The following is a 21,691-nucleotide window of genomic DNA, read 5'->3' as shown; positions in this document are numbered from 1 at the left end:
AATACACAGGAAGACTAAGTATTGAGGATAATTGAGTAGGATTACATTTATAAGTGACTAATTGAAAGTTTGGATATAGAATGGGAGGGCGTATACGGTATCTTTGAAAAAGAAGGAAATGGTGAAAACACATGGATAATATATTATTAACACGCGGAAGAGATATCATACTGTTTCAATTCTCACTTCCTCGTTCTCGGAACTTGTTTTACCATTACACATCCCTATATCACATTTCATATTTCACATTTCACCAAACTTCGCATGCCTGAGCATGAAAAACATGATGGAAGTCCATCAACACATATCTGGGTAAAGCAACGATTTATTCTAGATAGCTAGAGATTGAGAAAGTGGCAAGTGCCAAGAATCCTCAATGAGTGTAAAGAATGCCAATGTTCCCGAAGCGAACAGAGTAAAAAACTGATTTGACAAAAGAAAAAGAAAAAGAAAAAGAAAAAGAGTGTAAGATCCCTCAAGGGAAAGGTTCAATGCGTTGTATGGAGATGAAGTGAAACTCAGGGCTTGCGTATGCGCCCCCTTTGTATTCTGCTACTTCCTTGATCGCGTTTGGTTCCGCCCCGGAAAGCAGGGTATAGGGGATGTGGGTGTGATGTGAATGTTGGTTCCATGATTTGATTCGTTCGTTGTAGGACTAAATCATATAGTCTCTCCCTCTCTTTCCTCTTCTCATCTAAAGTTTGCCAAATTCGCTCAGCATTAGGGCCATTTTTAATTGATCTTGAAAATTCCACTTTGTATTGTCCCAAGGTTCCATCATTCACGTGTGAGGTGTGATCTTTGTTCAGACATCCTGGCAGAATTTCATGCTTCAAATAACATATTTTAACTTTAAACTCAACTTCCAGTTTCTCTTTCAGTGGTAAAATCTTTCGATATAACGTAGCGATGGCATGGTCTCGAAATTCAGTCTTTGTGATCTTGTGCCAAAGAGCAACCAGCTGCGCTTTACTATATGCCCCACCATTAGCCAGAACCCTTGAAGGTTCCAGTCCGTTGAGCTCATTCTCATTATTAAGAAATGCTGCCCAATTACAGAAGACACTTGAAACTGCAATCCGATTTTCGACTTCCCATTGTGCCAAACACGGTAATCCCGCAGATTTACCTCCACTGTACCAGTCTACAGCCAGAAGAAGTAGTCCGCATTCCCATGTTGTCGAGGTATGTTGTTTACCAAACGTGGCATCGCTTTCAGTCAAAATGCTAGAAGTGAAATCTAACTCAGGAAAGTGTGTCACTCCAGATAGATCCGTTTCATGCTGCATTTCAGACATCTTGGGAGGATAATCGATAGCAGATATAACAATTATTAGACTGACTGAATGGGTTGACTAGAGTAGAATTTTCTGATTTCTTAACCTGACGACGGTCGAAACACTTCGAATGTGGAGGGTTCTTTGGGCGGGTATGATTGAAATATGAGGTAGAATCAGAGACTAATCTGATCTTTATTGGAGGATTTATCTGGTCTACAAATCTCAGTTGAAGACTTTGTAGGTTATGCATCAGATGCAAAGGCGTCGAATGATTTCGGTGATGATTTCGGCGATGGTATTAATATTAAGAGGGTCTGGAGATTGCAGGCCTGAGCAAGATGGTGAGAATAAAAGATAGCTTTTATTATTCCAAGGTGTGGGAGGGTGTGAGATTTGTTCGGGTGTACTGAAGTGATAGATAGGTAACTTATTGGTTTTGGTCGTTTGCTGATGGAGAAAAGAAAGGAAAGAAAATCAGCGAGGAGGAAGCGAGTCATTTTGTGCATAGATCCTGATGGCCATTGCATATCATAAGAGTCATGAAAAAGCAAGATTTGACTTATTGTGACTGACCAAGCGCTTGATTTCGAGTCAAATTCTAATGCTGGGGATGTAGAGTCACTTGAGTCTACCATTCATACGCAATTCAACCTCTATTTTTAACGACCATGACAAGGCTTCGAGTCAAATATGGTATTTTTGCTCAGTATTGCCATTCATTGATGACTCTGGTGACGGTTTCATGTATCATATTGAGGATTCTAAGTATGTTTCGAGTCAGAACGTTGCGCACAACTCTTGAATTCACTTCATTATTGATAGTCATGCCATATCCAGTCACCATTAATCTACCAGAATTATTCTGTCGCTACTGAGTATCATGTGCATCGATTATTTGACTGACAATGATTTACGCAACGAATAGAGAATTAAATACTAAGTGAGAACTACATATATTGCGCTTATGGCTTAAAGATGAGGGGATCCCAAAACCCATTGATTCTATACACAATAAGACTTTTGACTTTCCTGGTAATTATTTTATAGCTTTTTATCACTCAAGACGACTAGGCGTGATTGAACTTGAATGCTTAAATATGTCACTGTGAGTAACTCCAATCTCTTTGTTTCTCCCTATTTCTTCTCTCCAGAAGTTATGCCTTATACATTCTTAGGGCCTTTTTGTTCAAATTCGTTTGATTCTTTCTTTGGCCTGCCTTTCAAGTCTCGCCTCATTACTTGTGCTTTATTAATGCCAATGAATTTCATATCACTCTCAAAATCCGGCAAGAAGAATCGTGTTTTATATCGACCCAATGTTCCCTCACCCGTATAAGATTTGTCCAAAGAAAATTCCTCATTTTTGGCTCCGATCAATGGATCTGATTGTGAATGACAGATAATTATGGGAATTTCCTTCTCCATTTGGGGCTTCAATGGTAGAACCTGGGAGTTCAGTGCAGAAATAGCATCGATTTGAGCCTCATAATTCGCTTGCAGGTCAGAGTGTCTAGTCCAAGCAGACTCCAAGTCAAACGCACCGCGCAAGGAACCATAACGGATTCGATGGGATCGCAACCGAATGGATTCCAAGTCAGTGGACTTTTCTGTGTGGATGAATGTTGTCCATGTTCTTATGATACACAAAATTCCGCAAATGCCTCGATCTTCTTGCTTCGGTATGCCCCTAGTATCCATCAGCAATTCCCCCTGACGTATAGAGTCGATGGCGAGTAGTATAATCGCATCTTCCCAAGGTGAGAACTGTATCAGATTGGTATTGACATTCATTGTCGTATTGAGTAAAGAAAAAGTCGCTCGTTGTCAAGTAGTGAAGTAAAGTAAATGTAAGAGACTGTGAATTTCGCAATGGCTGTAAAATTCTCAAAGAATTTCAAATGACTAGCCGTGATTCATAATGATAGAATGGAGTGTTGCTGATTTATATTCGAAATTGGAGATAGTAGAGAATAGAGTACTCGATTAGGGGCGATATGGTAGCTTTCAGAGGGAAAGTACGAGAAGGGAAATCGGAAGGAGCCAACTTTATCATAAATCAAGCTAAGAGTTCTCTATTCCTTCTCTTCAACGGTGAAATTTTCTCCAAAAATCACGACCAATCTAAAACTCTGCAGAATAACAGAGTAGTCGTTGCCCCTCTCTGCAAAGAAGCGCCTTCAAGAGTTACAATATTACAAACGATATTTCACCTGACACTCTAACAATCGAAAGTTTTCGATTCCTAATGGAAGTGAAACACCCAGGTTCTTGACAGTCTTGACACATGTCGACTATTGAGCTTTCTTCAGGCATTATACGAGTTTTGGGATCGGCTACATTCAGGACTACTGTAGAAACTGAGACTTTTAACCATGATGAAACCATAATAACCTCACGACATCCACTGAAATTCAAATGTAATACTAGATCTATTGAACCTGCAAGCACTCACTGTCATGAGAAGCAACATGGTCATCACTCAAGGAAAAGGGGTGTGAAAAGGTTCATCCCAACTTTCTTTTCTTTCCAATTGAAACGGCATCGATGAAACAGAAATTCTAGTTTGCATATATGTCTTCACGCAAGTTTTCTATGTGATACCATACAGTAGTTACTTAGCCAAACTGAGTATTAAAATACTCCGATCTAAGTATCAAAAAGAGAAATCTGTCATATATACAAATAATTACAAATCCATAAAGTACCAGATCCAAATAACTCCGTGCCCGGGTATCCACATCCAGGTATTCCCATATCCAACTAACTCCAAATCCAATTAACTCCATATTCAAAATTCTTCACAGAAGACAATTTCAAATAGAATCATTCTTAATAGAATATAGCCCGCTCCAATTTAAATCCTCCTCTGACTCTATCTCTGGCTTATATTCGCCCCTCATTTCATACATGGCTTCCACCGAAAAGCCCGCTTTCATGGCTGTACTCTTGTTCCACAAGATTCTTCGAATCAAGAATCTTATGGCGTAACCATGAAACCCGAGTATTTCTACCCAATCTTCTTTTTCCATTGCGAATAATTTGTATCCCGAACCGACAAAGTTATTGGCAATGGATGTGGCCGAGGATCGTGGAAGAAAGACGTAACAGGCCCGAAGCTGTGCTGCAATCCACATGCGACACTCGGCATTGGTGTAGTCTTTCTTGGGGGTTGTCGTCCACCTTATTCTTTCAGTACAGTCTGGGTCCTTGGTGGGAAGGTCTCCCTCGTAGATATCGGTGACTACTACTTCTGTTTGTCAGCTAACCTGGGTTTATATCGTACAACTCAAGTGCCGCGGCAGAGCATCACATAAGAGTTTTTCATGCAATTCGTCTGATCTCGCCCACTTGAATCAAGCAAAGTAACGAGAGGAGTTTCAAACATCTAGATGATCAAAATGATTTGAGTCGGAAAGAAAGCTTGGTACTTACGGGTGTCCTCCGATTTATTGAGTGACTGGTTTCTGTAAACCATTGCCGAGTTGTGTCTCTTGTGGCTGAGCGGTGACTTGAGGAATTGGAAAGGCATTGTTATCTTTGTAGATGATTTATTCAATGATTTGACGTCGAAGATGGCAAGTAGGCAGGTGAATAGGTAAATAGGTATACAGGTCGAAAGAGAAGAGAAAGTCTTGTGAGCAAAATTGTGTGACCTTTATATAGTGAGAATCTAGACCAGTGTATGCTACTAAAAAGATGGTCAATTTAGCTTACAGGCTAGACTCTCTAGTTCAACGAAGGGATGGGAGAAATTGGTCAAGATGCTAGAGACACTAAAGTTGAATGGCTTCTAAAAAGTGATTTTTGGGGCTTCGAAATCGTTTATATATATTTCAAAGAGCGCTCAGAGCAGAAGTATCTCTGTGATGTCAATTCTGAAGTTCATTGCAAGCTGATAATATATTTGCAGGTGATTGCCATGAATAGACATAGGGTTCTCTTGCTCGTCTCGTCTTACATACAAAAAGCTTATTTTACGCTACCAACTCCACACTTTGACATGCCAAGAAACTTTCTTGACATTCGACTGATCTCAATCACGCATGGAAGAAGATGAAACAACTTGACATCGGAGTTAAAAACATTACTCTCGTCAACGGTTAAAGGCTAAATCATGAGACTGGTGACATCAAAAGCCTTGGAACTACGGAAATTTCCAACAAGTGAACTATCAAAAAAAGAAATGAAGACAGGTTCCGATCAGGTCCCAATATCATACCGATGTCGTTTTGGGTCATGATGACCACAAGTCATGCTCGGAGGTCCAGCACTTGCTGTACTTCACGTGCGTACGCACAAATCAATTAGGAGAAAGTGATGGCTTTTCATCCCGTGACCAAACTAACCTTATTCCATGTGGTGACCTTCCCCGGATCCATGGCCTAGGTCATGGTTATCATGACGCGCATATATTATTCAAGACTCAACACATCACTTGAAAATAGTATGAGAGTCACCGTTCCTTTCGTTAATGTCGTCCATCTTTTGAGGATATAACATTTTCCCACATGCCTCCATTAGATGTTCGGTAAAAAACGGTTATTGACGCGCACGTGCTCAGGTGCCATTGTTGTCTTGAAACTCTCATGGGTGCAATGACCTTACGTCATCAAGCTCAGAATCAGCCCTGCGCATGCAAAAAGAAATTGATAGCGAGATAGGCTTAAGAAATATTTTGAGTCATTGCCCCACCACCACTTCTTCAGAAGACAAATGCATTTGCACAGTTTTTGAAAAGATTCAATGAAGAGGAAGTATGTTCAAGACATCTCAAGGATTTTTCAAAGGTTTATTCAAAAGGAGGAGCCGTAGGATACAACGTTAAAGGTTACCGTTTTCAATCTGGCTTTTCGAATTCCACGAACCGCTACAAATCTCCTCTCAAATTTTCTCAGAATTAGTATCAAAATGCCTTCTATTGAAGTAAACGGCAACGCCGTTAAAACTCGCATTCTCCCGGTCAATGTGTCTGAGGTTGGGCAATTCAATAATCAAGAAACCCTCGAGAGATGGGAACTCCCTAAGGATCTCTCTGGACTACAATCTATCGCGGAAGCAGCAGAGTACCTCAAGACGGAAAGCATACCTGTAGCCTTTCCAACAGAAACTGTTTATGGATTGGGTGCAGATGCGACGCGAAGCGATGCTGTGAAAGGGATATACAAGGCTAAAGGGCGACCTTCAGACAATCCACTGATTATACATGTTTGCGATCTTACCATGCTACGCAGTCTCTTGACCTCGACCGATAAGCAAAACGTCGATACTGATTTTTCCGAAATCCCAGAGATCTACAGGCCACTAATTAAACGTTTCTGGCCTGGTCCCTTGACTGTCCTTTTACCGAATCCATCCCCAAGCAAATTGGCACCAGAAGTAACAGCAGGTTTACCAACATTCGGCGCACGCATGCCAAGCTCTCCTCTTGCGCTTTCTCTAATAAGACTCGCTGGTGTTCCACTCGCCGCCCCATCTGCGAATGCCTCTACGAAACCTTCCTGCACAACCGCTCAACATGTGTCTCACGATCTTGACGGTAGGATCGAAATAATACTCGACGGTGGTGCGTGCCAGGTCGGAGTAGAAAGTACAGTTGTGGATGGCATGTGCGATCCTCCAGTTGTCCTCCGACCTGGTGGTGTGAGCATCGACGAGATTCGAGAGTGTCATGGCTGGGAAGGTGTAGTAAAAGGATACAAAGACCAAAGTGAAATTGGAGACAAGGCACCCAGAGCACCGGGAATGAAATACAAACATTACAGCCCCAAAGCGAAGGTTATATTGTGCGAGAATGGGCGCGGCATTGAACCTCTTTTCGGGGACGAAGCGCTCTCAATTGTAGCAGCACGAGCTGAAGAGACGGAACACACTGGGCGCAATTCTTCATCTTCCGACAAGCCAGCCACAGTTGGCATTATATCTACTCTGAATTGGAGATTTCGACGCGGGGGTGAAGATTATGCCGGCTATGATATTCAAATAGATGAAGATAAAGACAAGGGAACTATAGACATAGAAGGGGGTTTACAGTCAAACGAGTTCGCGCTCTACGCAAGAAAGCATAAACCTTGGATCAAAGATTCGAGTGGTCAGACGACAGGCTGGCATGTTGCAAACTGTTTGAGAATTGCCCTGGGTAGTGAAATTAAAGATATCGCCCATGGTCTCTTTTCGGCGCTGCGAGAGCTGGATCAAAAAGGATGTGATGTCATTTTTGTCGAAGGCATCAAAGATGAAGGGGATATTGCAGCCGCAGTCATGAATAGGCTTCGAAAAGCAGCCACGGTCATTGAAAGATAGAAGATAAAGAATCACTGCCAAAATTCATTATATCTAGATACAATTCCATAGAACAAGCTGCGTCCCATTATGATTTCACTATTCCTATGCCTGGGAATCTGATATGCCCCAACTCCAGTACGATCTAAACTCCTTTTATGGCTCCCAACCAAATATAATGTTGCCCATCCACAATGACACGATCTTCGTTGTTCATGCCCTTCACAGCCCCTGCCTCAACCAATCCCCCAACTTGGCCTTTCCGAATTGTGCCAAATTGTTCATGCCTTGCTCGCTCAAATCGATACCCTTCAATTGTACCACATCTTGCGTAGGCGCCTTGCTAACTCTTTGGACGATAATCGTGGGGTCTGTTTCGAGAATAATACCATCATCAACCATCTCGTCAACTGCCAGCGAAAGGAGGTCGTAGTTTTCGATTATAGTCCGTTTGTCTACGGATTGTCTGTAACATATTAGTTTTGATTCATTCGAAGCCCCGAGCAATAGAGAGAAAGAAGTAGGGAATAATTCCAGGGCATAATTCAAAAAGGATAAGACCTACTTGAATAGCAGATGCAAAGAATCCCTCAAAGCCAAGATAACATTATAAAGCATAATCTCATTCTCGTCTACTCCTCCAACTACATACATCATAACATCGCTCTCGCTCTTGTATAACACAATGCGATTGTCGTAGAGGATGATATCTGCGTTTTGCTTTTGGGTCTTCTCGAGGAGACCTTTCTCGAATGCTTTTTGAGATTTTTGATCGGGATATGGTGGTGCTGGAGCTAGAGAGTATGTCAGAAGTTATAATATCAGAAACGGATGTAGAAAGGCGCCTACAAGATGAGTTGTGGTGGGGTGGTGCGTAGTATTTGGTGAATACTCGGGAGCCATCTTCGGCATTGAGGATTATGATGGCATTGACGGAGAAAAGAGACATATTAGGCGCCATGATGATAATTTGGGGCCGATTGGCAACAGTATTTCAATGGAAGATTATGTGTGCGGTGTGCGGTGTATGAGGGGAGTTTCTGGAGCTGGTGAGAATGAAGCTATTGGTATGGAAATCGTGGTCGCAATGTCATGGGTGCCTCAGGGTTCATTGAGTTTGGGGAACACGGAATTTAGTTGCTCCGCATCCCGGGATCGCATCGCCGGAGACAAACCACAGAGTAGATCGAAACTTGGCAGCAGCTGTCTTCAACAACATAATTGTTTCTCTTAACATTTATACAAATGTATCTCTTTGTAAGATCTCAGAGCTACAGTGACATTTGTTTTGATTATCTCATGTTCACACGTTTCATTTGTTTTGAGTTTATGACTGAATTAGTTCGTGATATTTGAATGAAGATTTGATTTTTGTAATTGATTCCCGCATATTTTATCACCTATCTATAACGCGCCCCCATCAAACAAAAGGGCGCTTGATATCCGGTAGGTTCATGATGCAAAGACAGTGCTCGGCGCAACATGAGTTTAGTATTTAGCAAAGGCAGAATCAAGTGATCAGTCCCTGCGCTAGCTTCGCGAGTCTACATCTAGGTATTTCAAAGCTATGGAACCCTATATTGAATACCAGTACATCAACAGAAATGGCGTGGCAATCATTCCTTAGGTGACATCACAGCGGTGGTTGTCAATTTGAGGTCTTTTCTATATGTCACTATGCTCTTGTTGCTAGTTTTTCTATCGGCACATTTATTGAAGCATCTTTTCGATCTCCTAGTCTACCGTATGACTCCTAATTATAGCTGCTCCAACTGACAAAGTGAGAGCCTCTTCTTCTATTAGCTCACGTATTTCAACCATAGAGCAGAATTAGATCTGATTGTTCTCCATCTATGTATCTTCTTTGTTGATTTTGAACCATTTGTCGCCTTTCATTGTTCCTTGTTTGATTATGAAAGTTGAACAGCATATATAATATAGGTGAACAATGCCATTGTAGTTGAAGATATAGCTCGTCTTTACAGATTACCTTCGAACATTATTCATTCATTAGATACATCTACCACACACACACAAACACTAAACTTATCAAACCAGATCTTAGCTATCATGAGTTCTGACGATGATTTGCCCGCGCGCAATGCACCTTTCCATGAACCGCAAACAACCTCAACGCATTCAATTTCACGTCAAGGAAGAGCGAAGATGTTCCACCCCCTTCCAGGGCAACTTATCAAAGATTGTCAATGTCAATGGGCAGATAGCTTAACCAGGTATCAAAACTACTACGAAGCTACTCGTGCTAATAGTGTACCAGGAGCAACTGAGATTCCTGTTCCATCCATGAAGACAGTCGCGAGGACACCACGGCCAAGCGAATCAAATGTAGGGACCAACACGAAGTTATCTGATCGCGATGTTTCCTTTTCTCTGGCACCAGGTAACGGAATGCTTAAGACAAGTGTAGACGCGATGACAGAATTCATTTGTGACTATGCTAATCGTTGGCACTCTGCTCTCCCATCCAATGATCCAAGCAGAGTAACACCTAATAGACATCTTCCTGGGACTGTTCCCATGTTTGTCTATTGGTCCACTGACTTCCATGAGGTCATGGAGCAAGGACCAGAGCACGCTGCGGCGGAACTTGCCAAGAGATTTTCGCGAGAAGAATTTTGGCAGTTGCGCTATTATTTCTTCCTTGTTCAAACTGGTTCAGAAGAAACGGGCCAGTTTGGACATATAGCTGTCTGTGCTATCTCTCCAGAAGCCAAGACCATTGACTATCTCTGTAGCGCCGACGACGATGGTCTCATTCGCGGTGAAGGTGCTCAATGTGTTGAAAGTTTCCTTGCTATGCTTACAATATATCTTGGAGACGAGCCACCATTGAGTCAAAGATTCAATCCATGCGATTGGAAACTCCGAACCGGCCGAAGCGAGGTACAAGACCAGAAGGAACCTGACTGCGGCATATACACAATATGCAACATCATGTGCCTTGCTTTTGGATGGGAGTTATCTTATGGTGCACGACACGGAGAAGAAATGAAGAACGGTCGAATTCGTATCTGCAGTACTCTCCACGTTAGTGGTTTCAGAGGTTATAATCCCGCTAAAGGTGCTGACAACTCATTTTACTACCCTCTGAATAACCTCTCGCCCCCTGACTCTTTAATTGATAGTTTTGTTCGAATCCTCCATGTTCCTGGACTCATGATCAATGAAACTCTCACAGCAGAAGTCCGTCGTCGCTCACCAATGTACTATGGCTGTCCTAACAAAGAAACGCTATATGCACATTGTGATCGAAACAAACGATTCTACCCAAACTTCGACAAAATAGGAATCAGCGGACGTCTCATCACGTTTGCCAAATTTCTTTCTTGGGTTGAACGTTATGATCTCGCGAGAGAGAGGAATGTGGCGCCATTCCCAAAACCTTATCTACCTAACGGTTCCAACGGGAGCAGAGATTGGGTTCCACCTAGTGCTCACTGGCCGACTGCAAGACTTTGGTAAGTTTCGTGGTTTCTTTCAAGATAAGACTGGTCCGTCACTTTCTATCTTCCAATTGTCTCAATGTAGGTTTATCTCAATTCAAAAATTCAACAAAAAAACTGACTTATTCCATTTCATCCGATTCCCTATTCTTATTTCCGTGATTAAAACCCCTTTGCGAACGACACTTTTTGATCTATACTCGTGATGTAAACATAAATTCACGCTGAAATGTCAAATTAGTTCCGAGTTAAGTGATCCAACACAAGGTGCAAGTGCATGACATGTGGATTTCGAATTTGGAATATGAGATCTCCAGACTCCAAGGTGCTAATTCAAAGGTTCAAAGAGCTTAAGCCTCTTTGTTAACATTGTCTTTTTTATCTGTCTTTGTTATCAGAAGAATCGAGAGATTCTTTGATTACAATGGTGGGACAAAGACTTTATCGAGATTTCTTTCTTATTCTTTCATTTATTTAGCAACAATGGGAGTCCGTTCAATAATGGCACGGAGGAACTGTAGAGTTTCTTTGCTGGGGTTTTTTGGTATAGCTACTATAGAGCTATTGCAAACTAAACTTATGGAAGTGGGTTATTTGAAAATTAGTGTCAGGTGGTTATCAACCTAGATACAAAACCTAGTGCATTACCTACGTTTGATCCTTTCATGATTTATTTTAAAATTTCATTATCGAGCATGCTGGTGTTGAAATCCAATCCATGCACTATCCCAGCTCACTAAGTATGTAAGCCGAATAATTAGTTGTCATGATAAGGCCACATTCTTTTTACATTCAATCGCAATTCGAGTAGGATTGAAAACAAAAATTGCGAAGAAAGTAAAAGAATCTCGGAAATAATCAGCTTCTATCATATGCCGATCTCAAACACTCTAGCCTGGTAATCAATCTAAGTTTCGAACCAAATCTAGAGCATTCTCGAATCAATGGGTACTGATAATTCCCATCATCGATTCCACCTTCCTTTCCTGATATTTATGAATCATCCTTTTTATTTCCTGCTCTTGCAAGTTAAGAACGCGGAAAGAAAGCTCCGTTGGTTAAAGCTCAGGATGGGCCTTATCTTCGGTTTAACAATGATTAAATCAAAGCACCAGACAAATATTGGGTCGCAGATTACCAGAGATCAAGGAGAGGATAAAGAATGGTTTATAGAATGTTTTTGCTGCTTCGGCCATGGAATTTGGGATAATAGTGGGCAGACTAATGTTTAACCTTTTGCTTCAGATAAACGTAGAAGTGTTTCGAATGCTACTAATTTATTTAGAGATGGTCTCAATGGCGTGATTTTTAGCCGCATTTTTGTTCGCTAAGTTGTGGGCGGGTTTGATTAACCGAATAAGTGGCACGCTAATAGCAGATCAAATCTTATATCAGATCTCCATGTTCAAATCATGTTTATAGAGGCCAATTGTGATTATTGAATGGTTTTGTTGCCCATCTGAATATTGAAATTACGGGCCTGATCCCTGTGTTTTTCGAATCGAGTGGTAATTCAATGACATTGAGTTCAACTCTATTTAGACTTACGTTAGCGATGTTTAGATAACAAAAGACTCGAGTCGGTCAGCAATATTTGTCTCAGATCAGGCTATATTATATGCAGGTCGGTTAACTTACCTAGTGTTTTAAAAGTAAATCTGTAGGTAATTTCAAATCTCTAAACACGCTTTTTGTCTAAGTTCCAGGATGACTTTGGATTGCCTATCAAAGTTGTTGTAATGACATACCAGTCTCGCCGACTAAAGCTCAACCCTTTTAGGATTCGTTCAAGTGCCGACGTCGAGCATGATCAATCATTTGAAATGTGCTCAATTTCCATGATGTTTCAATACTAGTCCTCAATTTTTTATGCAGAACTTCAGAGCCGAGAATGTGCAAACTGGCTCACAAAATCTACCTGTAGAAAAATATGACGTAAAATTCCCGCGCCCTTGCACCCCAGAAAAAAACTCAAAATAGAACAAAAAGAACAGATCTCAGGAACAAACCAGTAGTCATCCACGTCATATCTCCTCGGATCACACAGCCAGGTTATCTGTCCGCTTTCACGAACATCAAACACAGAGCCATATAATCCGCGGCACGATTATCTCTATGGACTGGTTTTCTTCATCATAGACCTATGTGCCCCTAGACGTCATTTTCTCACAATTCCCATTTCATTCTCTCTCGTTTTCGATGACGCCTTGAGTAAGCCCAACCCTGCAGGTGCATTGTATGTTTGATGATTTGGGACTCACTCACTTGAGAGGGAAGAAAACTTGCGCCTGAAAGTTCTGGGAATTGTGTACTCTCATGTTACGACGAACGATAAGTAGAAAAGAATGAAGTTCATGGGGAGAGGGAGTTATATATTGTAAGATCGCTTAGCTCTGGACTAAGGACAAACTAGTTCCTAGCTTAAGGTTCGGTCATATAAATGGTCAGGTGAAGCCGAGTCTGCCGAAGCACGATTCCTGGAAGTTCGTCGTGGTCGTTTACATATTTTAGATTCAATTTCTTAACCAATGCACTTATATTTTAAAGAATTCGAATCATCCTGAATGCGAACAATGATATGATGAAAGTGATTTGAGAATATCGATCATTAATGGTTGTGCTACTTTCAAATTGCGACTGGTCATTCACCCGTGAAGAATATTAGATTTCCACGAATAAAAATCGCAACGTCATTGCATCATATATTTTCTGCAGCATGCACAGCAGCAGAAGAGATCTCCAGGAAACATTCAACCAGTCAGAATCAGGAGAGATCTCACAGTATGAGGAGATATCGATAGCCAACATGTATAGAAAAGTGAGTCTATCTAACACGATTTTCTACGAGATGACTAGTACAAGCCAATATTCCAAGCTTGGTGTTATCAACCGACTCAAACATCGAAGAACGTTGTCAGAGGAAAAATTCAAAGAATTCATGTACCTTTTTCATTATTTCTGCACCATTTTCCAATTGAAGCATATAAGTCATATCGTTGTCGCCTTCACAAATGAACATTGGCTACACGTGGTTGAATTTAGGTTCTGCATTCCTGCATTCCTGCATTCGTAGCCAAAATTAATTTTGGAGTGTACGACGTCGACCCAATCTTCCCACCTCACAAGCAATCTATCAAACGTACAGGGGGCTACGGCATGCGAAACCCCTTTTACTACTCTCTGATAGGCCATTCTCTTATCTTTTGAGGAGAACAGAGGATACTACTGCGACTAACAAGTATCTAACTATAGGTGCCAGATTGACGGTGTGCAATAAAGATCATCTTCACCAATTAGCCAAGCACTAAAAAGAGGCCAAGATCGAGTAGCGTCGATCAATATCAACTAACATCTACTAATACTGATTACTTGAAGACTGCAAGGGTTAGCGACGTGCAACAACTATCTTCTGGGTATTTAAGACCAATCAGGAAGTCCAATTAAAGGCAGGAATCACAACCACTAGAACAAGACTAGAGAGCTATTCAAAGTATACTCTAATCTTACCCCATGTTGAGATATCCAACAGAAAGCTGTTATTTGGGCACTGAGGGGAAATGAACATCTGCTAATAACCACCAAGGGCTATTAATCATAAGCTCAGAGTCTACTGGTAATATGACAGGAGTTACGATTGGCAACAAACGGAAGTGTGTGAAGGATATAATATGGTGTAATGTAAAGAATAGTTGAAATGCGAGAAAAGATCTTTTGGCGGAGAGGCTCTGAGGTGCACAATACATCTACAGCCTAAATGAATCTGATAACGGAACCGATACTAGCGAATCGAGAGAGGATGTTACTAAACAGCGCTTTATGCATGAATTTTACGAGAAGCTAAACGAGTATTCCTAGATGTACAGGAAATCTCATAATAATAGATTGCCATGTAGTATATAGCAACTAGATAATTGTATTGAAACTAGTCAAAGAGGGTATCAACTTCTATTTTCCTTCCCATCTAAACTTTTCCGCAGTTTGCTCTTTATATCATCCCATGAAAGTACAGATTGGTAAACGATATGTGTCTAAAACCCAGTATCTCCTTCTTACGCCTTTCCATTCACCCTCACCCTCTCCCCCAAGCTCCTCGACTTCCACGTCAACCCAATCAACATCTAATCCTGCATCGCACAGATCCAGCTCCGAGACTTTGGTATACACATCATAGCAAACTCTTCTATCTGCTCCTAGTCCATTGAAGAAACTAAATTTTCCAGTTTCAGACAATAAGCCGATGACGTATTCGGAAAAGAATTTCTTGAGCTCCATATAAGATTCTCCGAATGTATCGAAATAAATAACGTCGAATTGAAGATTTTCTTCAAGCAGCTTTGGTAGAATCTCTTGCCAGCGACCAGCGTGAATTTTATAGCTTCCTTCTTCGGGTGCAGATGCTTGCCATTCTTTTCCAAATTTATGACCTGGTTCTTGTAGGTGTGTAAGAACATCAGGGTGGGCTTCTATTATATGGTGGCTGGCTGGTTTCGTGGATGCGAACATCGTGTCTATTATGCCCATTCCGAAACCAATATTGAGGATTCGTAATGGAGGTGAAGAGGAGGGGATAAGAAGATCGACAGTACGTTGCATGATGGATGTTTCCCATGCCATCATTACACCGTTAGCATCAGCGTCGAGAAGTGCATCTTCTGTAAATTCGAGTTTGCTTTTGAGATAATCTGCGGAATTGACGTCTTTCTTTGGCTCTTCTGCCTCATTTTCTTCTGCTGCTTCGTCTGTGGCTTCTTCGTTTACAACTATCTCCATCCCCTCTACTTCGTCCTCTTCGTCTTCATCCCCATCACTCAACTCCTCATACCCACCCATCAAGTTCATCAAAACCTCCGCTCTCACACCAGCTTCCACAACCAATTCATATAATTCCTTCCTGCCCAATCTCCACGCCAGACATCCAGGTGTCTCATTGTTCGTATCTAAATCATTCCATATAGCTCCCGACAAAAATAATTCTTTAATAGTCGCTTTCGCAGCCTCTAAATCTTCAGTAGAGGGGGAATCTTCACAAGATGCAATTGCGGCGTGAAGAGGTGTGAAACCAGTTTCGGGATCCTGAACTGAAGCAGCGCCGGGTACTCGAAGGAGGGGTTTGAGGGCGGCGAGATCGTGGTTGGAGGCTGCGAGGAGGATAGTCTGGGTAGTTGTATCGGTTTCGGGGGCAAATGCTGGGTCATCCATTTTGAAGGTTAGTTTTATGTAAACTTTATAACTTTATAAGATGTTTGAAATCTTTAGGATTTCAGAATGCTGGGGAAATAATTTTTGGAGGGGTCAATGGATTTGGCGGAGAGAGGGCGGTAGGGACTGGCAGATCGGTGTTGCATGGGTCCGATTAATCTTGTGAACTCAATTCCTGATGAGCAACATCAGCAATTTACAATGTCTCGGCTTATCTTATGTATCTATCCGAAAGATTTAGGAACGACACAACAAGACTTTAAGACATGAATTCGACCTCTCTAGCCCTCTCATCGAGCCCATCAAGATGAATAGAGACCATCCAGGAACCGGAAACATACTGCCGATTACCCCATTTTAGCTCTGCGAACAGACAAGGATCTACAAATGATTATCACAAATATAAGCTCAAGAAGCTATCGTGCATATACAATTATGACTAGTTTTCAATAGCAATGATGTGTACCGTGAGTATGACTCTTATTCTTTCTACGTCCATATAAACGGTAAGTCCAGTTTCTGTTGTGTTCCGATGTGATACAGATATATCGTCCTACTCCAGTTGAGAGCTTATACAAGTGTCGTCGATTTCGCACTGTGTCGACACAAACAACGAGAGTATGTCGACCATGAAAGATGTTCAGGGTACGAAGATGGATGTTGAAAGTCAATTGGATTTGTGGATGCAAGATGAGTCGTTTCCAGCAATTGACACTGAGATGGAGAGAAGAGTTGTGCGGAAAATAGATAGGCACTTGATGCCTCTGATCATTGGGCTATGTATGTCTTTCCTGGAACTCTGATGGAGTCAATGGCATCAAACTAATCATTTTCAAAAGATCTCCTAGCATATCTTGATCGTTCGAACATTGGCAATGCGAAAATTGCTGGTATGATGGATGACTTGCATCTCGATTCTGATAGCTACGAATGGCTCCTCACTATATTCTATATATCATACATTGTATTCGAGCCATTGGTGTTAATGTGGAAAATCATCCCACCGCACATGTGGGGCGCCATAACAGTAGTGGGATGGGCATTATCAGCAACATTGCAAACTGTTGCGTACAACTGGTCTGGAATGATGGCTGCCAGATTTTTCCTAGGGGCTTTTGAGGCTTCCTTTGCACCAGGCATCACGTTCCTGTTATCTTTCTTCTATCTGAGAAATGAACTCGGACTTCGATGTGGATTTTACCTTGGGGCAGCTCCTTTGGCAACATGTTTTGCTGGTGCTTTAGCTTATGGTATTACTTCTGGGCATTTCGAAAGCATTGCGGCCTGGCGTGTGCTTTTCCTCGTCGAAGGCTTGCCAGCCATTCTTGCTGGTGTTCTTACCTGGTTCCTCATGCCCGATAGTCCTGAAAAGGCCAAGTTTCTGACGAAAGAGGAAGTACTCATTGCGAAAGCACGCAAGGTTCGACAGGTAGGTACCACGGATTCCAATCGACCACACGGAATCCAATGGCAGGAAGTGCGTGCCGCGTTCCTCGATATCAAAAATTGGACCACAGCATTGATGTATTTCTCCTGCAACGTATCGTTTGCATCTCTGCCAGTATTCCTACCTACCATTCTTGCCGCAATGGGTTTCTCAAGCGTTACTGCGCAAGGACTCTCAGCTCCGCCTTATTTCCTCGCATTCCTAGTTGTTATTCTTACAACATGGCTTGCAGACAAGTATTCACAACGCGGATACACCATCCTTATCCTATCTCTCATAGGGGCAACTGGATATATAATGCTCGCCGTATCAACCAGCACAGGAGTTCGCTACGCCGGAGTATTCCTAGCCGCATCGGGCATTTTCCCAGCAATTGGAAATATCCTTCCCTGGGTAATGAACAATCAAGGGAGTGAGAGTAAACGAGGTACAGGAATTGCGATTCTAAATGTGGTGGGTCAATGCGACCCCCTTCTGGGAACGAGGTTATATCCCAGTAGTGAAGGACCCTATTATCACAAAGGAATGGTATGTTCATTTATTTCCACTATCTTCGTCTCTGTCTCTGCTCTTAACCAATTCTTCGACGTGAAAGCGGGGGATTGAGAAAAATATATTAATCGTCATTTTCTTATTAGTGGGTTTGCGCAGCTTTCATGCTCTTCAACGGCGCTTTAGCAATGACCTTGCGTTTCCGACTTGCACATGAAAATCGAAAATTGGATGAAAAGTATGGCGTTAACGGCGATAATGAAAATGAAAATAGAAATGGAAATGGGAGTTTGAAGGACTCAAATGGAGGGAGAGAAAACGACGGGCCGAATTTTAGATATATTTTATGATGTGATTGATAATGATGCTCTGGATACAGATTTTTTGGGTTTTTATAGTTTTGGGTTTTGACTTTCGGGGTAAAAGGGGCATACATGATACCCAGGTTATAGAAATCAATTTCAGATGATAGATAGATTGCAAATATATCGTTCTTTGTATGTGATTTGTAAAAGCTATCATTTGCTAACAACACGAATGCCATGTGCAACCAGGGAAAAGCAAAAAAAGCCATGCAAGTCATCTGTCTACATACGCATTCCTATGCGATAGGATCATTCTCTCAAAACATTGACCATAACTTATTGTCTATGGTATTCATGTTCGCTTCATTTCATAACACCCTCTAACTTGGAGATCTCGGTACAAGAACTGGCACGCTTGTTTACTTGAAGTTCTCTGGGTGCAAGATACCAGCCATGTTACCTTCCTTAACACGCTTGAGGGTCAAAGCAGCAATCAAAGCTGCACCGACACCAGATCCATCCTCAGCAGCCAAGATTTCAATAGGGTCAGCCTCCTTAGCATTCTTCTTTGCAGGCCAATCAAGAATTTCACGGAGTGCGGCAGCACCACGAGCCTTGAAGTGGGGGTATTTGTTGAAGACAGATCCATCAGCTCCGACGTGGCAAGTCTCATAGTTCTTCTTCTTGGCAATGGCAGCAACACCACAAGCGGAGAGACGGGCGGCACGGGTACCAATCAACTCGGCAAGGCGACGGATGAGCTCGAGTTCTGGAACAGTGGCTCTAATGCTGAGCTTATTCTGGAAAAGATCAGCAGTCTCTGACAAGTTCTCCCATGGGTCCCTAGATAGATGTTAATCATTTAATTATTAAAAGATATGAATGTATGGGAACATACTCTTCGACCAAAGACAAGAATGAAGAGTCCAAGGTGTAAGCCTTTCGGAGTTTTTCAATATCTTGACCCTCAAACATGTGGATATCTTTGTTGTCATGAAGATCAACGAGAACCAATCTGAAAAGTTCTCCAAGGTAAAGACCAGCAATCATCTTCTCGAATGCTTGCTGACCAGGACGTGGAGAATCTTTATCAATAATGATATCGTATGGAGTACGGGGGAGAACTTTGTGTTCATTATCGAAAGCACCCCACTCGCAGTTGATTGCCATTGGGGTGTCAGGAGGTAGGTTCATGTGTGCCAATTTTGGGATAGAGCCGCAGTTTTCCATGTACGCAGCGTTGCAACCAGTTCCGAAGATACAACCAATCTTCATGGCTGTGTCAGTATATGCGGAAGCAATCAAGGTACCAGTGGTATCATTGATCAAAGCTGTAAGCTTAATTGGAACGCCCTGATGAATTCTTAGCAAGCGTTATCTTCTGAATGCTACTAAACAACTTACTCTCTTGGCAAGAGCTGCCTCGAACATTGGAACAACGTTTTCACCTTCGACACCTGCAATATCGAAGCCCTTGGTCCATCTTTGCAAAATACCCTCATCAATGTAATTTTGGGTAGCTGGGTAGGAGAAGGTGAAACCGAGACTTAACGTTCCAAGATTCTCACCTTGATGATGGGACTCAACAAATTGCTGAAGACAATCGGCGATATATTCCCAAAGTTCATCTGCCTCACCAGTCTTGAGCTCTTCTGGCATGCGGTATTTTGATTGAATGATATCAAACTCGGACTTCTCATCAGTCAAGATGATTTCGCAGACACGCAAGTTGGTACCTCCCATGTCCAAGGCAAGGAATGTACCAGTTTCATAACCATCTGGGAATGTCATGCACCAAGTTGGGTTCATGGGCTAAACAAAATTAGTCATAACTCATACTTCGGATCCGAAGAACATACAATACTTCCACCCTCTACAGTTAGACCTGATTTGAAATTAGCACAGCGCTCGTATCGCATTTAGAGAACACAAGAATTACCTTTTGTAAGCTCAGAGACGAAGTGTTCAGTGATCTCCTTGAGTTTCTTGGTGTCAACAGTGAACTGTTGCTCAAGCTTCTTGATTTGTTCCAAGTAATTTTTTGGAACATCAGCCATGGAACCTATGTGATGCCATGAGTTAGCAAATTTAATCTCTATTTAAAGGCTATAAAATTATGATCAAAAATGTATTCTGTCATGGAGATGGACTCATGCAATAAAGTTTTTTGTTGTTTTGCAGTCCATATCAAGGGCTGGAGTCTATAACCTCAACCGTACAGACAAGGGCGACATAAACAACATCAACCGTTATTGACGATTTCAATAAAGCTCTGCCTAAGAAGATCTTGGTGTTTTTTGAAAAGAGGATCAAAACCAAGACACCCTGGTGCTGCTCAGAAAGCACACGCTAAAATTTTAGTCCAATCTAAGCAGAACACTTGTCGGGTAGACTAGACTAGACTGAAATAATAATAGGCCGAGTAAAAATAAAGACAGGGATCAGGAGATATCAACCTTTGCATGGTAATGGTGTTTGGAGCTCCTCGAGAGGAACTGAAGATAGAATAGGGGATGAAGTTGTCGACATATTGCAAATGGTTTATCTAGAAACTTCGTAGATTTGAAAGCTTTGAGTTCTTGAGTGTGATAATTTGACTTTGAAATGCCAACAGCTGGTTGCTTTCAAGCTGACATCGCTTTTATGAGAGGAGGCATTGAAAGGTGTATCATAATAGGTTGTATCAAGCTGCACAGCCTGTCCATTCACAAACAAAAAGTGAATGTAGATCACATTCTGAGATTCTCATCGAAACCGAGGAGGCCGAGCCAAAAGAATTCTGAGTTGACAAAGGGAAAGTTGAAGTTATACATACCCTTACGGGAAGGGGGCTTTCTTGGACCTAACCCCACCATGTTGAAGGATTTTCAAAGATAGATTTGTAAATAAAGGGTATAAAAGAAGAGTTGAAGAGATTCTAGGATCTGAGGTGCGAAATGGAGGATATAAAGCAATACAAGAGCAGAAAAATAAAGAAGTCGCTGTTGCTGATTTTACAAAAGTTTTCTGGAGAGAAAGGATTGAAATTGTGTTGGGTGAAACTTAAATAAATGGGTTGTCTTCTTCGGACTTCACTCGACTCCCCGCCGTGACTTCATCATGGTGGATCAGATTTCAGCTCAACCGCCCAGTAACAGCTTGATTAATAAGCACGGGCCTACTTATGATTACCTACTTGCCGATAAGAAGACGAAATTAAGCGCGCTCGCGATTATTGATAAGTGA

At 41.8% G+C, this 21,691-nt stretch overlaps 9 protein-coding genes across 9 annotated transcripts; 3 read left to right on the top strand and 6 right to left on the bottom strand.

Moving 5' to 3' along the window:
* Positions 1-518: 518 nt before the first annotated feature.
* EAF02_004605 (uncharacterized protein) lies at positions 519-1,298 on the bottom strand (the record flags this gene model as incomplete). Its single annotated transcript, XM_038900653.1, has 1 exon — positions 519-1,298. The coding sequence occupies one exon, from the start codon at positions 1,296-1,298 to the stop codon at positions 519-521; it is 780 nt and encodes a 259-aa protein (XP_038759165.1).
* A 1,143-nt stretch (positions 1,299-2,441) lies between these two features.
* On the bottom strand, positions 2,442-3,071 carry EAF02_004604 (uncharacterized protein; the record flags this gene model as incomplete). The annotated part of the gene is made up of 1 exon (XM_038900652.1): positions 2,442-3,071. One exon carries the CDS (start codon positions 3,069-3,071, stop codon positions 2,442-2,444), a length of 630 nt encoding a protein of 209 aa, XP_038759164.1.
* Positions 3,072-4,093: 1,022 nt separating this feature from the next.
* On the bottom strand, positions 4,094-4,809 carry EAF02_004603 (uncharacterized protein; the record flags this gene model as incomplete). Its single annotated transcript, XM_038900651.1, has 2 exons — positions 4,094-4,524; positions 4,713-4,809. The coding sequence occupies 2 exons, from the start codon at positions 4,807-4,809 to the stop codon at positions 4,094-4,096; spliced, it is 528 nt and encodes a 175-aa protein (XP_038759163.1).
* Positions 4,810-6,188: 1,379 nt separating this feature from the next.
* EAF02_004602 (uncharacterized protein) lies at positions 6,189-7,580 on the top strand (the record flags this gene model as incomplete). Its single annotated transcript, XM_038900650.1, has 1 exon — positions 6,189-7,580. The coding sequence occupies one exon, from the start codon at positions 6,189-6,191 to the stop codon at positions 7,578-7,580; it is 1,392 nt and encodes a 463-aa protein (XP_038759162.1).
* Positions 7,581-7,781: 201 nt separating this feature from the next.
* Positions 7,782-8,520, bottom strand: EAF02_004601 (uncharacterized protein; the record flags this gene model as incomplete). Its single annotated transcript, XM_038900649.1, has 3 exons — positions 7,782-8,025; positions 8,125-8,353; positions 8,409-8,520. 3 exons carry the CDS (start codon positions 8,518-8,520, stop codon positions 7,782-7,784), a joined length of 585 nt encoding a protein of 194 aa, XP_038759161.1.
* Positions 8,521-9,629: 1,109 nt separating this feature from the next.
* EAF02_004600 (uncharacterized protein) lies at positions 9,630-11,042 on the top strand (the record flags this gene model as incomplete). Its single annotated transcript, XM_038900648.1, has 1 exon — positions 9,630-11,042. One exon carries the CDS (start codon positions 9,630-9,632, stop codon positions 11,040-11,042), a length of 1,413 nt encoding a protein of 470 aa, XP_038759160.1.
* Positions 11,043-15,013: 3,971 nt separating this feature from the next.
* On the bottom strand, positions 15,014-16,222 carry EAF02_004599 (uncharacterized protein; the record flags this gene model as incomplete). Its single annotated transcript, XM_038900647.1, has 1 exon — positions 15,014-16,222. The coding sequence occupies one exon, from the start codon at positions 16,220-16,222 to the stop codon at positions 15,014-15,016; it is 1,209 nt and encodes a 402-aa protein (XP_038759159.1).
* Positions 16,223-16,753: 531 nt separating this feature from the next.
* EAF02_004598 (uncharacterized protein) lies at positions 16,754-18,622 on the top strand. The gene is made up of 3 exons (XM_038900646.1): positions 16,754-17,002; positions 17,062-18,197; positions 18,308-18,622. Exons 1-3 carry the CDS (start codon positions 16,843-16,845, stop codon positions 18,509-18,511), a joined length of 1,500 nt encoding a protein of 499 aa, XP_038759158.1. The 5' UTR covers positions 16,754-16,842; the 3' UTR covers positions 18,512-18,622.
* EAF02_004597 (uncharacterized protein) lies at positions 18,623-21,535 on the bottom strand. Its single transcript, XM_038900645.1, has 6 exons — positions 21,282-21,535; positions 20,406-20,528; positions 20,326-20,351; positions 19,871-20,278; positions 19,365-19,819; positions 18,623-19,309 (listed from the first exon to the last, which is right to left on the bottom strand). The coding sequence occupies exons 1-6, from the start codon at positions 21,319-21,321 to the stop codon at positions 18,886-18,888; spliced, it is 1,476 nt and encodes a 491-aa protein (XP_038759157.1). The 5' UTR covers positions 21,322-21,535; the 3' UTR covers positions 18,623-18,885.
* Positions 21,536-21,691: the final 156 nt, after the last annotated feature.

This window comes from Botrytis sinoallii, assembly GCF_014898435.1.
Source record: "Botrytis sinoallii strain Bc 23 chromosome Unknown BSIN_007, whole genome shotgun sequence".
Classification (NCBI taxonomy): domain Eukaryota; kingdom Fungi; phylum Ascomycota; class Leotiomycetes; order Helotiales; family Sclerotiniaceae; genus Botrytis; species Botrytis sinoallii.
The sequence above is the reverse complement of the archived record's forward strand: the minus strand, read 5'-3'. Positions and strand labels throughout refer to the sequence as shown.

Bases quoted from the DNA above. Each gene is read 5' to 3' on its own strand.
- EAF02_004598 (XM_038900646.1), top strand. From the start codon at position 16,843: ATGTCGACCATGAAAGATGTTCAGGGTACGAAGATGGATGTTGAAAGT. The intron at 17,003-17,061 runs GTATGTCTTTCC...CATTTTCAAAAG, and splicing joins GCCTCTGATCATTGGGCTAT to ATCTCCTAGCATATCTTGAT. The intron at 18,198-18,307 runs GTATGTTCATTT...TTTTCTTATTAG, and splicing joins CCTATTATCACAAAGGAATG to TGGGTTTGCGCAGCTTTCAT.
- EAF02_004597 (XM_038900645.1), bottom strand. From the start codon at position 21,321: ATGGTGGGGTTAGGTCCAAGAAAGCCCCCTTCCCGTAAGG. The intron at 20,279-20,325 runs GTATGTTCTTCG...AATTTTGTTTAG, and splicing joins CTGTAGAGGGTGGAAGTATT to CCCATGAACCCAACTTGGTG. The intron at 19,310-19,364 runs GTATGTTCCCAT...ACATCTATCTAG, and splicing joins TTCTTGTCTTTGGTCGAAGA to GGACCCATGGGAGAACTTGT.